Below are 19,132 nucleotides of genomic sequence, written 5' to 3' on the forward strand. Positions count from 1 at the left end.
CCTTTACTTTTCTATACTTTTTTTCTTTTTCATATCACATTGATATAAATCACCTAAATATTATGTTATAGATCGGCCTGCCAAAAAATCTTATAAATCTGTATGCTAATTAAAAAGGCTGCAGTTGAGTTCTCTAGCCTACTGTAAGAGGGGTGGCCAAAATTTGACGCTTTCACAATTGAGCTTACCAGAAACACCCTCCCACCACCCACCCACCCACCCACACACACACACACACACACACACAAGACCTAGGCAAAATAGGTTATTGAAGCCGTAGGGCTCTACTGAATTGAGATTTTAAACGAAACAGACTTTTTTTAATTCGGTTTCAGCCTAAAACTGGAGATAAGTGAGCTGGCAATAGTTAAATCGTTGCTTTCAGTCGTGATAAAAGATACCGTATGTAATGTGAATCCTGTTATGCTATATGTAGCTTATGATTTCATATAGGCTACCAAAACGCTCTGACGACGTTGCAACGGTTATCAAAGTGGTAATGAATTTCTTGGTCGCCAGGTTACGTTGTTGAACATTCTGTGAGCACGTACTTTCGTTTGTTGGGTTGTTAACGCCCACTTTAGGTATTGCTCATTTTGCGTAGGGGCTGCCCCATTCATAGGGCTTGTAGGCAGGCAGGCAGGCAAAGCGCAGGAGCGGCCAAACACCATCAGCGACGTAGTGTGTGAGCCAAATGATGGTCTCTCACTGAAAATAGCAGGCCGGGTGAAAACTGCGCTATCATCGTCAGCCGTTTCGACATCGGACTCACTCTCCACCTCAACCGAAACCATCCTCTCAGGAATGGGATTTGAATGACTTGATTGAATACTGGAGGTCCCCTCCCGTGATAGACCTGCCGCGGAAATAGACTTCCTTGTCGCCTCTGCTTCCTCACCGCTGCCGCAGACCGGCCACCCTACTCGGCTCATTTAACCCAGTCTGTCCGTGGACCACTGGCTCTGGCATCTGGACACATCGGAACTGCTCTATCGCCGTTGTCGATACGCAAAACGTGCCTGTGTGTGCTTTTGCTGCCTGTATAATGCCGACACATTTGCGGTTCCGGAGAAGGTCATTCCTTGGGCTTTTATTCCTTTTTTCATTGTCCACCTCCGCATTGTACTTCATCTACTCCGCCCCCGGAATCGGTAAGTCAAATTACACCGATGATGTTATTTTAAATAGCCTACTCAGACGTTATGATGGAGTGTGGTTGTTTGTATCATGGGCTGTTAGGTCATGTGTGACAGCTCGGCTTGCCATTGGGAGTGTAAGGGAAGGGGCCATGCGCCTCTGTGAGCCTTGATATCTCCCAATCGATGATGAGACACGGCTGGGTGCTGGAGCTAAATCCTATAATATCCATGTACCTGGCCATGATAATAATAGTGCTACTGATGAGCATCATGGCCACTGTAATCATGCTGATGTAGGTAGGCCTAACAGCTATGATTACTATAGTAACAACTGGTTCCACAGGCCAAATATGGCCTTTATTTATTTATTTTTTTCCATCTAAGTTGGCCCATGTGCAGGCTATTTCATAATTCTCACCCCGTCTGGATTTTATTATTTTGGCGGGGCAAAGGGTCATGTGAAGAGTCATGGGATCATAGGCCTAATTATTAATGTTAAGTGAACTTATACAGATAACTGGCAAACGGATCATCCCTAACATCACTAGCTGCCTTTAAGTCACATGCAGTTGTGTAATATCCCATGTCCTGCATCCTTACTATCATTAATTAATTAATAAGTCCCATCCTCCCCTCCCTTTTCTTTTCTGTCACTCTTTGTCTCTCTCACGGAATATGTGAGTGGACTCGGGTGTCACCTCTGTCTTCTTGGGTGTCTTTGGACTCACCCGTCCTGTCTTAGAGGCCCTCTAGCTTAAGCCATGATCCACTTGTCCTATCAGCAAAGATACGTAGGGGCCAATCATGGCTGCTAATTTAGTCATATCAGCCATGTGATGTCCAAACATCAGTAACTTTATTAGAGCTAATCGGGCAGAGCTTATCATGCAGCGTAATTGTAAAATTAGGACTTTCACCTGACTTGTGTCCTTGAACCAGATGTGTAATAACTCTCCACTGATAGGACTAAAGTTAACTGATGAATGTGCAAATGACCAGCAAGAAAACCGTTCATCTATATGGGCAACGGAAGAGGAACGTTCTGAAGGAAATAGTTAAGGCAACACATGGTGCAGTTGGATGTTTTTCCTGGTTATAGCTTAAGCCACTGTTGATTGGATATCCTGTTGTGCTCGCTGACAAGGCATCCTTGGCAATGTTTGGCTTCCTTGATCTTGCTCCAATTAAAACAGTCTACACCAAGAGATGTGAATCATCTACGCGAGCCCAGACACAATGATAGACCAGCGTTGTAGTTTACAGGAAGCGGTCAAAAACATTCAAACTTGCGTCACACTTACAAACAGTAGTAAAGGCCTTTCACGACTAAAAATGATTGCCTTCCATGTTGTAATGGTGAAATAGTGTTTATGTCATACTTGCATAGCCTTTTTAAAACATCAGACACCGAGCAGGTCCTTCTTACTCATCAAAATGGGTATTGATCCATTCACGCTTTTTACCTGCAGTGGACAAGTTAATCAATAATTAAATCAATTCTCATATGGAGGACACATTACTGACAGAAATAGCCTGTGTAAGTCCCAGTAACGGAGAGCAATGATTCCTCTAAATGGGAAACAAATAAACGTATAAATCGTTGCACAGCCGGGATAAAAATAATCCGTCATTCACTTGGTCACTATTTTACCAGCTCGAGTATTGATGGCGTCTGCCTGGTAACCCACTACGAGCAGCGCTCGGCCATATCCATCCTCCTGGTTGTTGACTCTTGTAGGGCTGTAATGGCCACGTGGTTTTACAGGGGGTTAGTTGAGCAACAGAACAAGGACCAGCAGCACCAGTCCATTAATTATAGATCTGACCAGGAGCCAGGCTGCTTCTGCTGCTGCTACTAAAAGCTGCAGTTTAGCCTTTTACACTCGGGATGCCTTGTAGTGGAAAGAAAATCAGGTTGGGATTTGAGGATGGTGCTTAAATGGAATAGTACAATTTTTTATTAATAATGTTGCATTATTGAATTACTGAGTCATTGATGCATTGGTATTAGCTGCGTTTTTTGGGGGTTTTTTTTACATCCTGTGGTTGGAGATGCATCAGAGCGCAGCAGCTTAGGAGACCTCATTAGAGATATACCGTGGCAAATGTGGGCAGTTAACCAAATCAAACCACAAACAGCATTAGCATTTGATTGATCCTTGTCTGACAAAACTATGTTCATCATTAGGTTAGAATTTCCTGTCAGACCTGTCAGTATCCTAGACCTATAAGTGTTCCATTATGCAGCTTAATTTTGGGAGATAAATAAAGTTTCAGACATACAAGGTGCTGTTTGATATTGTGGATGTTTCAAAGTATTGATTATTGTGCGAGGTACTGTTACTGTTCAATTCACAACCTGCAGCCTCACTGGGACATCTTCCACAAGGTTGCAGCATGAGCTAATGTTTATACATCAATATTACCTCCAGTAGTTTAACTACCGTAATGTACGTCTGAAAATGTGCCCTGCCCCTTTAAGAGCAGGTGAAAGAGAGGTAGCTGTCAGAATGGGCTGCAGTATTCCAGTGAATTCTTCACATCATTTCCTTTTCTTACAGTCTCCTGAAACTATCACAGTAACAAAGTGTTTGAATCATTAGCTTTCTCTCTTTCAGCATACAGTGTGACTTTATTAAGTTGACAACGTAATCCTCCCACTGGGCTCACCTATGGCGTTGGACTATACAGCACATGTAATCAAATAGGGAGCTCTGGCCCCAAATGTGTGTCATCTATCATTGTATGATGGCAGCCACACTTGGAAAGTGAACAGATTTGCTCAGAGGGATCATATAGGAGGGACCTAGCAAAGAGTTAGCAGAATAATTCAGATTAAAATGAACTATCAGCGAGATGGAAAAGGGCAAGAGGGGGAGGAGCAGGGGGAAGGATGAAAGAGATGAGCTGAGCTTCTTTCCTTCTGCTGGTTTGCACATCGGGGAACCCATCCAGCACACCTGAGCAGGGCTTCCTATGATACCCAGGTGGCCTCGGTGCAGAATGCCCCAATTTCACGGCTTAGTCCATTTCTCTCCCTCTCTGTCTGCTTCTGTCTTTCCCTCCGTTTCTCTACATCTTCATGTACTCATATGCCCTGACACCCCAGCATCTATGTTGCCCCCGAGCATGGCTGTTGCCTGACGCAGGCCGGGAATGCAGGGCACAGCTGGGCCTGATTGCAGCAGTTTATTTAATTAAAACATGAGAAGATCCCACTGGAGCGAGCACTAGGGAAGACACAGGCTCTATTTATAGGTTTGAACGCAGATGCACACGCACAGACACACCTCCACATCCGGGGAGAGCAGAGAAGACAGGTGCTTCCCTTCGCCTTTGGAGGCCAGGCTCATCTTCCCATTTGAGTGGCTGTGTGTGTAAGGCTTGTGTTTATCTGTCTGTATATATGCACTGTAGCTTAGTGTGCAGCAGATTTATATGTAGGTGGGGCCTGCTGACAGCCAGTACCGAATCTTGACAGTGTCTTTCAGGTTGCCTCACCGTGTGAAGCAATGCATAGACATAGTACACCAGGAATGTAGAACTCCACCAGGGTTTTATAGCAGCTTTAGTGCATCTCACATATTTATCAAAACAACCCATAGGTGAGGTAAGGAGTTGCAACCTTGACTCGACACAACCAAACTTCTGCAAACAGCAATGTAGATTTGTTTTTGTGTGTTAAGTGATAAGACAAACTGCTTTCAAGCACCCTCACCTTTATAGCTCCTCTTCAGTTTATTGACACCGATAAGTGACTCATCTACTGGTTAACCTTTCCTAAGAACATATGTGAGGGTGCAGACTGCCAGTAAGTGCACACCTCTGAAGCCTCCTCCTGCCCTAACAGCCAGAAAATAATTGTAGCTTCGCAGGTGTCACGACCTCAGGTTGGTATGCTTCATCAGCATGTATCACACCGTGAAAACCTGACAATAAACACTCTCACTGCTGCACGGCTTTGGAGAATATGCGTGCTCATGTTAGCGTGGCTTGGTCGGTAAAATAGAAGGTACGAAGAGTTTTAGCAACCTAACCAAGAAACCCATGTGAACCTCAGCTTTTGACACTTTACTGTCTCGTCTATGGCTATGAAATGTGCTTTGCAAAAGCTTGAAAATAATAAAGTCACGTGTCATAAATTAGAGGTTAGACTATTGCAACTCCAGAGGTAACTAGGCTGAGGTTTATCCTTCCTTTGCAAAAACATTTTAACTTTGAACTCGTTCTGCTTTCCGGCAGTTCAGCCTTTTGAAAGTTTATGGCTCGCTGACATTTAAATGTCATGTGTGTTCATGGTGCTGTTTGTGTCTCATTGTATATTTTGGTACACTTGTTCATGGCAGCTGTCTATATATTTATAATGCAGTATGCAACTTTTATATGTTAAGTTTCTTCTGGTATTTGAGCATTTTTTCTCAGTAACACAGACATTGTGGTTTTTTGCAGTTGACTTTCCAGTTGCAGCTCAGATTGCAGAATCTGCCTCACTATCACGGGCTGAATCATACTATCAAGTCACGAGTTACCCTGTAAAGCTGTGCTCTTCAGTACAAGTTTTCAATGCATAGTATTACATAATTTATTAACAGAATACTTTTATTTGTGCTTATGCCCAGTCATAATGGCCCTGTGCTTTCCCCCCCCTCACTGCCCTGTCTCTCTACAGATTTCCCTCTGTACACATCCACCAAGCTGTGTGTGAGTGTACGCATATTGCATAGGATTGTCATCCACTCGAATGTCAATTTGTTTGTGCAGCCACTTCCTACAAAGCCAACTTTACAGCGTAACAACGAGTGGCTGCCTTTCCCCAGCAACATTTGAATCCTAATTTGGGTAAAAACTGGCACTTGATCTCAAGGATTATCTTGGGACTGTTTGGCGTGCTGCATTAGATTGGTATAAGAAAGTTGCCAACTTTTAGCAGAGATTATCTTGTGTATAGGACAGCATTGTTAAGATGCTAACTTGTTACCCTGGCCGACTTCCTGAGGGTTAATCATTAACTGTATGAACTTGGAGTTTTATTTCCTGACTAATACTTTGTGCTCATCTTGCTATATGGATCAGTTCAATGTGCACAATCTCATGAATGAATAACTTTTGATCCCTTTTTTTAACACCACTGGCAACACCTAAACTCCTAAACCAAAGCTGTAGTTTAACCGCCCCTTAACTCTTGTGAAGTTGGTTTTCTTTAAAGGTTTATAGGCACTTAAATTTATAGCATTGTTGGTGGTAACCATAGAGCTCAAATTGTCAAGTATCCATTTGCTGGTGTCTGTCTTTCTGCAAGGAACTTTGCTTGTAGTGTAGCTGTGTCTGCAGAAACAACAGGTTTACCTACCACAATTATTGTGCCCAGTTTATGCTTAGTGGTCATGTTTTTTCCGTGCTGATGCCTGTGTTTGAATGCACTGGAGCTTCCCCGTTTCTCTTAAAGCCATCCATCTCTGGTTCTCAAGGCGCACTGTAAAGCTACCCCCACCCCACCCTCCCTCCCCGCTGCTTAATTGATCCATCCATTTAGCTCGATCCGGCCAGCCTCTTAAGGCTAATTTCCAGGGACTAGGGATAGCCGGGGTGAAATATTAACTCGGTGCCAAGCTGCCTGCGAGAGACTTCATTGTGAATAACCAAGCATGCTACACAGTGATAAATTATGCAGCTTCTCCATAAAGTCTGTGCTGTTCTTACAGCTTTTAGAAACTTGAAGGTGACTAGTTTAGTAATATTATTAGAAACCTACTAAATCAAAAATGGGGGAAACAGAAAACAGTTGAATCACTGGAATTCCTCCGTTTGAAACACTTAAGGTCCGGTGTTTGACATTTTCCCTGCAGTTGCTATGGTTCCCTGCGGGCTTGTTCCCATCCAGGACCGACACAGAAACATGCCATCCTTGTTCCCATGATGACCGGAGTGACAACAAATCCCCATGGATACAGTCATTACAGTCGTTTGGGACCGAGCCATGGACCCTCTCTTTGTCTGGAACATCTGTACGCTTCTAAGGGGACCGTTTAGTAAATGTTATTACAAATGCTATAAAAAGAAAGTGTCAGAATGATCTTGCTCTTGACCACTGACGGGTCAGAATAACACCTCAACACAACACGTGTTATTTACATACACACTATAAAACCGTTAGTTCTGATGGAGCTTTAAAACTTGGGTAAATCTGCCTGCTGTGGTGGTCTGTAACACACCCGAACGGCCCAAGGACATGTGACTCTAAATACTCCATTAACAAAGGAATTTAGTTAAACATCAATAGAGTTGGAGTTCATTGCACCTTGTGAGTCAGTCAGAGGCATGAGCAATCCTCTTAGAGCCTTTCATTGACCGTGTGACACCCTACCCCTTATCCCCAATCTCACACACACTCATCTACTGTACGCTCCAAATATGTTTTTACTAGAATATGCAGGCATCCTGGAAAGGACACGGATTACGTAACAGTTTTGATTGTGACACAGAGAAACCTAAAGACATTCTTACCTCTCGATTGTGAAAGACAGGCGTGTAAGTACCTGATTTACACAAGAAATTAAACCAAATGTTTCGAGATGATTCAGTTTATAATCCAACTTAAACAGTAACAGGGCATACAGGATTAGTCAGTTCACACCCATTGATGCTGATGTAATTTATATACATTTGAGTATAAGCAAACATTGCACAAGTCTCATTGTCGACTGCTGTACCACTTTAAAGTAAGACAGTCAATCACCTTCACAGATACTTATTGAAGTAATTCAAAAACAAACTCTTTGATCTCTGAAGGTAGAGTCTCCCTTTACTAAATAGGCGTGGTCTTTTGGTGAGTTAGCTTTCTATGTCATTTGAATAGCTTAGTTTTTTACAAATACTATTGATTCATTGATTCGGCCTTTCCCTTTAAAAACATAGGAAATCCTCTGTAGAAATTCTCAACGCTTTGTAAAAGGTTACATAAGTGCATGAAGTTACTGAAGGACTTCACGTCACTGTGGTTGATTGAGGTGTTGACACAGTACACAGTTAACAATGTTACGTCCTGTGTTATTGTTTGACTTGTCAGCCACAGAGATGGTCTTTTTAAATCCGTTAAATGTTCTACTCCATTTATAAAATGGTACAATCCAGCCACATTACTTCTCTTATTCTCAACCCTAACAATGCGGTTACTCTCACGAATGGACAGGCAAAGTTTTCCCCTTTTGTGTCTGAAGGTTCTCAGTTATCCAGGTCATGGTAATTCTAAGCTTAATCCAAAAGGCAACTGAACTTGTTTACAGTTCTCGAAGACGTTTCACCACTCATCCTAAAGCATACTGATGACCTAGAGAGGCTTATATTTCTAGCTCCTTGAATTGAATTGACCTTTTAGTTGATATTAGTCAAATGGAATCAATGAAAGGCTTTTCTTATGCTATTAGGCAATGAAATATTGTTTTGTTTGATGTTAACTATAGTTCGACCAATATAGGACTTGAGGCTGTTACCGATACCAGTTTTACATATGTTTAATTTTCTATGTAGATTTTGCCCCCTGTATGACTTTGCAAAGGTTCCCACAAGGCTCCTTGTAAGACATATTTTTGTCAAAGGGTATTTAACATCATCAAACATCCAAGCAATTATATTGCAGACCACCATCTGCTTAGCTGTAATGTGCTGAGATTATTGTAAACTATAGAGTGGGTGCATACTCTGTTGGATGAATTATGTGATGATACAATTTATTAATCTCCCAAAGCACTGTTTTCTGCATTATATGTTTTTAATAGAGATTATGATAAATCAAATACCGATATATATTTGAAAGGGCTGTATCGGCAATTATATCGACCAACGGATATATCGGTCAATCTCTAGTGTTTATTTTTTCCTTACTTCCTGCTATAAATGTTAAATCACACTGGTAAAAAGTGGAATATCTGCAGATTTTTCTGCATTCTTTCGTTAATCTTCATTATATATTGAACTAATAACCCCATCTTCTGTCAGTGTAACTTGATTTCCATTATACATGCTGTTGCTGCAATTAGACTCCATTTGGCCTTCCTGTAAGAAGACATAGTAACCAGAGGTGATTCTCACACGCATAGTAACGCTAGTCTCATGTCTTACACTGTTGTCTGTAAGATGACCCATGCCCAACCCCTATAGGGTGGATATTTGACCACAGACAGATGGTGGAGCAGAGTGCAGTGGCGTGAGGGGGAGGCTGGAGGTGTACCAGTGGATGGATGGAGAGTTGTGAGTCAGTCTGGTGGCAGACTGAAGGTCTTGTGTTGAAGCACTAATCATTTATGTAACCTAATCATCCTGAGGAGAATCCCCGGCTTTGTTGACCTGGGTCTGGGCCTCCCTTTGTTATTGAGACTGTTACCATGGTTGCAGTGGTCATGTGTTTGAGGGCAGTCAGACTTTAACTTGTGATGAGCTGGTGCACAGCAGGGATGATGACAGCGAGGCAAAATCCAAACACAAATGTTGATAACAACGCTGATGACGGGTGGAATACTGCTGATGGTAGGGATAAAGGTTGTGATGACTCAACCCGTGTTTAACGAAAGCCCGTATACTTTTTTTGTTTTCACTGCCAACCTTAAACATTATGCATCTCTGCAGTTACTTGCTTTGAAATGTATTCCTTTGAAGCACTTTTTTTAATAGTCTGATTTCAGAATAATTGTCTTGGAAGCACAACAATAGGCCCCATGAATAACCACCGTTAAAAAGTAGGAATGATTCGTGAATCACCTTCATGCCCCCAGCCTGTATTATATTTCCAAGGGGAATATAATAGATTATCCCGCTAATCCTTCTTTAATTAATCACCTTGCTACAGTGACTTAAATGTCATGGTTTTCCAGCGTCTAAGACAATATCAAAAATCTGCACCACAGTTGCTGCAGTGTAATTGAATTATGTGTACACACAGTGGCAGGGAAGTGGTTAAATGGCCTTTCTAGGTGTCTGGCAGTTGAGAGTGTTTGCCGGTAATGTGAAAACAAACAGATCTAGGAACAATTGGTCATAGGAAACCCCAGGAGCCAGGCTGTAATGCTTTTTCTTTATAATTAATGTTTATGCAGTTTCTCGCCATGCTTCAGTGAGGGAGTATATTTCATTGTTGTGTTTTACTGCGTCAAGAAAACAAACGCTAAGGGTGGTGCTGATGTGGATGTGTTGTTACAGGTGCTTGAGTTCTTAGGAATAATATTAGATCCACAGCTTAAATTTGATGAACATGCATTGTATGATTTTCTCTCATTTTTCATATTGTATGACAGTATGGGCTCAAGCTTCACCCAATACAACCAGAAACCTGTCATCTTTATACAGTCAGGCCCTGAAAGTAATGGACAAAAAACCCATCCGGTGGCAACATTGTCACATATTAAAAAAATACAGCCTATTAAGTTTTGAGAGCTTCATGCATTTAAGTTTTCTCAAATTAGTTTACAAGTGTATTAACAATCTGGCCCCTGAACCCCTTACCAGATATATCCAAAGACAGGACAGAAAGAGAGTAAAGTAACTGTACTTTCAAATCTGTAGTTCTATGTTGTTGTTGTTGTTGTTTTTTTATGATACGGACTGCTTTACTTTGTATTATATTGTATATGTAAAGGCCCAACAAGGGACAAGAGTTGAAAATTAGCGAAAGCTATAAACTCTGTGCAACACATCAGTCTCGTGCTATGTACTGGAACTATGTTAAATTGCATCGTCCCTATTCAAATAAAATAAATTCAAATTCAAATGACATAGAAACCATTAAGTCCAGGATGAAGCCTGAAGGCTTCCTGAATCCCAGGAAACTATATTGCTTCTGTTGTGAAACACCTGCAACGTGAGCTTGCACCTATTCAACATGAAAACTTAGCGTGTTGCCATATGACCGTATTCTTAGGTATCCGGATCAACAACTCAGGTTGGCCTTGGCAGCAAAGGCAAACAATGAGCACATAAACTACGTAGGAGCTTCATTAAAAACCTCCACTAATAAAACCTCAGGAGGGCGGCTTAGTCGATTAACAAAGCACAGCGGAGGCCAGCTGATTCACATCCAGTGTATGATGATTGAGGAAAGAATGAGAATGCTAGAATGATGGATGATTAGAATGCTAATTAGCTTTCAGCGTGGCCACTAAAACAAGAGGATGATAAAGCAACACCATTTTTAAGATCTTTAGGTGGAGTTAGCCCTGCACAAAATGTTATACACCATCCATCCATCCATCCATCCATTCCCCGCTAACTCATTAATCAATTTACCACCACTTTAAGCTGTTTATTCCCCCCTTAGTGCATTCAGCCACAAATTTAGCCTCTGTCATCAAATATTAACCAACTCCAGCTTCCAACTGTCCACAATTTCCTAATGTTTCCTATGAAGACATTAACTCCATGCAGTATGAGTACACCATGCTAACTATTATTATGGCTTTTCCCCTCCCAAGATGAATCACATGACTAATTCTGTTGAAGTGAAGCAAAACAGGATTATAATTTAGCCATGGTGTGACTAGTAAGATTACCTAGTGTCTTGCAATGATTTTAAGGTGTGTACTTTACCCACAATGCCGAGCGCAGCTTCTGTTATTCTGTGGTTTTACAGAAGCATTAACGTCCTTGCTGATAATTAGATGTGGAAATCCATAAGGAAGGGCATGTGTGTTTTTTCTGCATCTTGCTCAACTGTACGTAGCTACTGTGACAGCGTGGTGCACTAGCTGCCTGCTCTGGCCCATTTGTTCAGTCAACAGGAGTAACCTCCAGCTGTGAAGAGACCTCATCTTTCTGCAAGGAGGGAGAGGTGGTGGTGGTGGTGTGTGTGTGTGGGTGGGGGGGGTAGGAAAATAGAGCAAGCAGGAAAAAATAGGCGGTATGGTGTGTGTGAAAGTGTGTGAGTACTAGGGGGGGGGTCATTGCATACTCATGTGTGTTTGTGTGCCTACGTGTACCTGTCTGTGGATGTCCTCTGTACGCCAAGTACAATGTCCCACTGCAATAACAGAAGAATGTTCTGGACAGCTGCCAGATATAAAACAGGAGGAAATGGGCTGGCAGAAGGGAGCGGCGGGGGTACTGCAGGAATGAGTTATTAATGCCAGGCCCGGGCCTATCAACACCACGACAGCCTCACTTACTGTTAGTCATGACGTTCAGACAGGACTTAGTGTGAGATAGTTTATGCTCATTATAGGTTGGTTAAGTTGTTAGTACCAGATTATGCATGCAAAGTGTGCATTAATTCAGTAATAAACGTATACAGGAGAGAGACTGTGGTGAGAACGGATGCAGAGAACACATGGAGGGACAACACTGGAGTGAATCTTGGGTTGATTTATTGACCTGCAGTGTAGTTGCATTTGGCAGGAGCTGAGTTAAAGGGGTGATGAAACCTGCAGTTTCAGTCCTTTCTCCGCACACAATAAAAATTGTAATCAAAGATGGAGAAGCAGGAGTGGGCAGGGAGGAGAAGCATGAGAGAGGGGAGGGGGGTTATCAGCACATGGAAGCACACTTACTACAGAAGCACTGGAAAAACCACCCAACAGGCCAGACTGAATCCAAAACCTAGGCCCTGTTTACACCTAGTATTAACATGCGTCCTGAGTGATTTGAGCACAGGTGTAAACTCACCTGTGATGGATTGAGGATACATTTAGATCCAATCCATCCACATTAAAGTTAGATTGTCATATCTCTTAACCAACAGTCTTCTCTAAAGTCTTATTTATCACACTTTCTTCCAAGCAACTGCAGATTATACTTCACAGTCAAAGCTGGTGTGCTCTGTAATCGATAGACGCAATAATAATTGGCGCCATAGCTGTGGAGAAAGTTGTACAAACAGCTCAGATTTTCACCCATTCTACATTCCTACAACAGCATGCATTGCGCCCCTCCCTCTGAAAGGAACGGCCGAGCGAGAGACGCTTGAGTGAAATACTACCGTGTCGCTGCAGGCAATGGCTCAGAGCGCGACAGAATCCGAGAGAATATACCAGTGGATCGTCTAAAAAAATATTCGGGTCTACATTTCAAACCTGACAATTTTGAACGAGACATGACGTCAGAGGTGGCCGTCTTGATTGAGGAAGTGTAGTTTAGCGAGCTCCCTGGCCCCCGCCAGACGTGTGTTACATACACATTTTGGCGGTAGTTTTCCAGGGCCCATCGGAGAAGCAGATAGCGTCCTTCAAAGGCGAAGAGCGAAATTACATATTTTTCTACCATAATGGTATTAGCTCTCCATAATAGCATGATAGGACTGAGGTTGAAAATCAGCAAACTGGCCCTTTAACAGTAAACAGCTACCTGCTGCTGCCAAAAGTGAGCAAAAACAGTAAAGTGATTGGACAGACAGCTTAACAATATGCTGGAAAAAGCTATAAAAAAGTGAGCATAAAGGGAAGTGGAGCTGCAGATTGAGTGATTTATGAAAAACGATGTTCTGTGTTTTGGTTAAAATATCAGCTCTATTGTTTGGGTGGGGCCAATAAAGGAAGTTTATCTTCTCACAACTTCTCACTCTTTCATCTCTCACATTACTTCCCTCAGATCCTGTGCCTGACAACAACATTGTATTGTAATTCCCATCTATGCACCAATTCCTCAGAGTAAAAGCTATGATCTACAATAAACTGGCATTTGTCATCACTGTGAAGGACTGGACATTGAGAGGGCTAACCCTAGTATTTCCGCCTTCAGATATTCTCTCTTTTCCGCCCAGAAAATTACACAGGCAGAAGCAGAAGAGAGAAAAATATAAAAAGAAAGTGAGTACTAAGAAAAAAAACGTGTCTTTTTCGCACTAACAAACATGCACACAATCTGCCAGTCTCCCACTCTCATCTCTCGCCTCCCCTCCCTCAGATCTGTTTTCCAGTATTTGCTCGCAGCAGAGTGAAAACACGGGGTCCTGGCACCGCTGTGTCATTTATGTAATTCTCTTCACCGCGTCTGGTCCTTCTGTTTTCCTGCCATGGAGTGGCTCGGCAGACACACCGACTCAGGGGAGGGTCACACGTGCACACATATGTGAGCAGACACACGCACACACACTTGGGACGAGGGAGCAGATGGAGGGGCAGAGCGAGACCAAAACTGAACTCAATCTAGACCCCGTGCTGTCCCTCCTGCCATGTGTGCACTGTCTGAGTGTGATATGTTATTTTAGGACATGTTTTTATCTTCTACCATACATTTTCCATTACACGTATAGTTTTCCGATTACACTGCACATAATAATAACACGTATCTCTAAAAGCTGTCTTATCAGTTACACTCCCTTTCCTTTGTCGGGAATATCAGCTGGAAAGTTCAACACAGGTGCACCGCTGTGTTTCTCGGCTAAGATAGCAGCGCTGTTTTCTCTCTAACTGGAGGTTAATCAATTGATTAGTGTCATTGATTAACCCAGGCAGAAGAAAATCTCAGTAAGGAGGTTGTGTTTGACACCAACAGTCGTAGTACTGTATACAGTAAATAGGTGTGCAAACAGCATGTGTAATCAGTTTCTCTTCCTTTTTTTCCACAAAACTGAAAGCTAAGAATGACTACGAGAGGTGACTACGAGTTAAAGGTTAAAGTATTACAGACCTAAAGAGGGGGCGTCATTTTTGAAACTATTCCCCCACTTTTACACCACTTCCTATGCTTCACTTTTTGTCTGTTAATCTGCTCTGTTTTACAGTATAGCTGCACTAAATGAAGTTTCTCAACTCCCTCTTTACACTTTAAAGTTCCCGTGAAATCAAAATAGGCTTGCACTGACAAGTACTGTGGGTTTTCAAAATTAGATTTTAGACTTTGTCATGTCCCGGAAAATGTTTTATAAAAAGTCAGTGACTCAGGTTTCTGTAGAATCTCTATGCCCCTCCCCCATGACACACAAAACCAAACCAAACAAAACCAAACAAAACCACAAAGAGCAAGCGAGCATTATTGACCATCGCTGTGTTTGTGTTTGAATTTTCTCACAGTCATGACTATTGGCTGCTGTTAACACCAACCAATATCCGGGAACAAGTCCCTTCTTTGCTTCCTGTTTTTTTTCTTTACTATGAACAGAGGGTTGAAACGAAAGTTTGTCAATATTCTCATGTACGCTCTGTTCACATATAAGGTTGCCAGTTTCCTTTCTGCAGGTGGAGTAGTGGTTTGGGGTAATTCAGACAAAAGCTTCCGACCACAGACGCGTCTGACGTTCAGTAAGCTGCATTGCCCAGTTTTACTTTTACTTGTTGAAAGTACCCACATTAGTTAACCACATCTTTTGAAAGTTCTTGTGTAAAAATGTCAAATTTACATACTTTAAAGCTATTTTGGTCCCATTCAGTACATCTGGGGGTAAGGGCTTGGTGATAGTACTTTTCAAGCATTTTGAGGACGCGGTCTCTAGATTAACAATTTTTTTTAAAGTGTACAAAAAGAAAAACCTCTCTTATCTTACGAAGCCCTTTCTTTCCCTCCAGTACGGAAGCTTGCTGTCACTTTGTAGTGACACAATGAACCCAAACTGTTATCTGAGAGCATTTTCAGGCACACACACACACGCAGACTTCCATCACTGCTGCTGCAGGCTGATACTAACCTTTGACAGTGGAAGGGTTGAAGAATGTGACCGGAGATTATGTAATCACTCTAGTATCTAAAATCACACCCTTGCATGTTGATGTGAAAAAGCAGTGAGTATAATGGAAATATGTTATCTGCGTGTGTCTCTGTGGGTTTGTGTGCACAACTTTGAGGGTGGAGGCTGCAGAAAACCTTGGCGATGAGGAGCAGCTTACAGCACGCGCTGAAGAGGAGGAAAGTCCCGGAAATTTCTCATGAGTGGTTCGCCCGATTATTTGTTGAATCTTTTCTCCTGAAATTGAGGGAATGTGCTCTCACTTTCACAGTCATTGAAAGACACAGGAAATGAAAGCGTTGCTGACGTTACATGGAGGGTTTTCCTGCCTGCACGGACAAACCAAAGAAAATAGTCATGAGCATTCCCAGATGTTTTCCTGAGGTGATTTTGGAAAATCGGCTTTCTGGTCAGTTGGTACGACAGCAAGGATAAGGCCAATGTAGAGCAAGATTCGGGAGATGGATTTTAACTTAATGAATGAATGAAATTGACCAGCCAAGAGGAAGTGGGACGTGTAGAAAAGGGGAATGGGGGAATGGGAGTGCAAGTGGTTCTGATGCTCTCAGGAAGTGGGCAGGATGCCAGGGACTGTGATAAGCACTGACGTCATCTCTGTTGCAGTAAATGAAGAGTACTCAGTCCGTCAAAGAGACATCTGCTCTGGGAATCTTGTCTTTCATGCTTTTTCCCCCCCCCTTACTTTCTCTATCTCCTGTCCGCAAGCCAGCCAATCTGTTTCGTATTTATGTCCCCCATTCCAATCAGGGAATGGAGCTCTTGGGAAGCTTTTTGGGCTGCCTGTGTGTGCGCATGGTGAGGCCTCCAGTTAATGCAGTCCTGGCGGTTTTCCTGTCATTGTTTCACACACACAGGCTTGGGTGTGGTTTTAAAGGGGCTGCGTGTGTATGCAGTGCAGCTGTGTGGTTTGGACGAAGCCTCATGATCCACTTATGACTGAGTGCCATGTGACCAGAACTAGCACTGGACAATTATTGTCCTCGCTATCAGCTGCAGCTGCTTAAGCTCATGCTGGTATGTTTCTGTAAGTTAGCGATCAGAAAACAGACTCGCAGAGCAAAATCATTTTTATTTGACTTGTTAAATGTTAGGTCATGATTAATGTGCTGCTAACTCTAAAAACATGTGTCACCTATCTGTGGTTTGCTTCTCGTCTCTTCTTCTTCCTTCCTGTGTGAATGCTCAACCCTCTCAGCTGAGCTCACTCTTAATTGTATGACAGAGACAGTTGATAGATTGTATATGACCCTCCCATTAAGTAAATGGGAGTGTATCACATATCAAAGAGAGAGACTTTGTTTACAGTGTAAAAACTGCAGGCTATAGGTGTACTGTGCAAAATAGGTAGAGGTAGATGTATTGTGAAGCTCTGTATCCTTAAAAGTAGGGCAAATAAAGCACTGCCAAGTTTATCGGGTTGTTTTATCGTAACAAATCATAAGAAAAATGTTAATCTTGGACAAAATTTTAATGCTAATTTTAGCTTTTTAGCTTAGATTAGCCCTGATATATTTTGAGATGATCAAAATGAAAATGAATAATGCTATAAGCGCTAATATGATCCTCATTTAAAATAATTGAGAAGCGCTGGTTTAGCTTAGTGCATAGAGCAGGCGCACCATATACAGAAGCTACAGTCCTGGACTCTCGATCTCGACCCTTTGCTGCATGTCATCCCCCCACTCATTTCTCCCAATGTTTCCTGTCTGTTTTCAGCTGTCCTATAAATAAAAGCAAAAAGGCCCAAAAAGTAATCTTAAAGTTATAATCTCGAAGATCTCAGTTTCTTTCTGTTTGGCGGCACCTATGGTGATAAACTGTTATTGTGGGAGCACACTTCCCAGATATCCAGAAAGTGTCACATGTGTGACTTTTACGGTTTGCTCCGGTTGTAACTCTTGATTTTCCTCGCTGACGGTCGCTTTCCTTTTTAGACTGTTTGCCTTCATCTGAGTGTCGAATTTGTTTCTTTTTCTTGGATTTTCACGTCTTTTTGAAGTTGTATCTGTAGTCATCGACCTTTCTTTGTTTGTTCAGCCATAGTAGATTACTGTTTACTCGCAACACTTGCAGAGACCGGAATAGCAGCCGCTTAGCTCCGCCTACCCTCTCTGGCAGACCAACCACTGCTGGTTGATGGGAAACGCGTCACTAACTGGGCGCTGCTTGTGATTTTTTCCGTTAAAGTCGCACCAGACACCCAGTCTGTAATACTGCAAATGCAAAGGCTTTCATCAGTGGGCAATAGGCTCAATCACCATTGTGTTATATGAGCTAGAATTTGACAGGTTCCTTATTAGCATTGAAATAATTGTTCAGAGCTTCCATGTACAACGTGAGTCCAGTGTGACAGTGTACAAGCATTCAAGATCCTGCATCACAGAGAAAAGTTTATAGCACAACTATTCGCTCTGGTTGCACCACATTTTCCCCCTCTATCACTGAGATGGTTTTTTTTCCCAAAAAGGATGCAGCAACTTTTTTTTCCTCTGCAGAGATGTGTCTCTCGAGGTGTGCGCAGAATGGCCCCTCGGGACAGCATTACACATGGCTGCTTGCATAACCTGAAGTTACCCATGACAACAGGATTGGACGGAGGGGGGGGAGGTCAGGTCGCAAGATATGAGGAAGAGGAAAAAGGAAAGATAAATAAAGACGCAGATAAGAGACAGAGAGTGAGACTGGACATGTGTGACTGTGATGAAAAAGTCCTCCTTAAAGAGCGGAGGGCTTTTTTTCCTATTACAGATACATTTGTTTAATGTCTCTTCCTGTCAACCTAAAAATACGAAGGGAGAATGTGTCTACCAATGTGACCAAAACTATAACTTTATCTAATCTGCAACTCAAATATTTATAATACCAGAGCCTGACTTCCTCATGTGGTGCAGCTTTAGAGTTCCCGCATTTGCACATCTTCTAACGAAAGTGTTCTTTACACAGAGCATGACATGTACTTTTTGTCCACATTTTCACAAAGTTATTGACATAATCTCTGACGTCACTAGTTTAACAACATCTAAGGTGAGAGGAAAACAGTGGTTTTGGAAAATTCCAGGGTGCGTTTGCGTGTGTGTGTGTTTTTAACTGATTGATAGCGGCACACAAACAGGATGTCAGGTCAGTTATCTGTGCGACTCTGGTTGACAAACTTACTGGCATTAGTTCTCTTCCCCAACGGGAAACACATTGTAAAAAAACAAACTTATCTCTATGTTCAGAGATTTACTTTTACTGCCATTTATTGCACAATCAAAACACAAAGACGTTTTTTATTTGTGCTGATGGTTTTCAAGATATGAACTGATGAAGTAGGAGGAGGTGTATTATT

The 19,132-nt window shown here is 42.3% G+C and overlaps 1 protein-coding gene across 1 annotated transcript in view; it reads left to right on the top strand.

The window, feature by feature from the left end:
• Nucleotides 1–645: 645 nt before the first annotated feature.
• Nucleotides 646–19,132, top strand: part of b4galt5 (UDP-Gal:betaGlcNAc beta 1,4- galactosyltransferase, polypeptide 5) — a 30,911-nt gene continuing 12,424 nt past the window's right edge. Inside the window, exon 1 of the mRNA XM_069660370.1 lies at nt 646–1,151. Within this exon, the coding sequence (XP_069516471.1) occupies nt 1,046–1,151 (106 nt within the window). The 5' untranslated portion in view covers nt 646–1,045. The remainder of the gene's footprint in view (nt 1,152–19,132) is intronic.

Source organism: Semicossyphus pulcher, unplaced genomic scaffold (genome assembly GCF_022749685.1).
Source record: "Semicossyphus pulcher isolate SPU_LCO1_2020_fin unplaced genomic scaffold, fSemPul1.0.p SCAF_13, whole genome shotgun sequence".
NCBI lineage: Eukaryota > Metazoa > Chordata > Actinopteri > Labriformes > Labridae > Semicossyphus > Semicossyphus pulcher.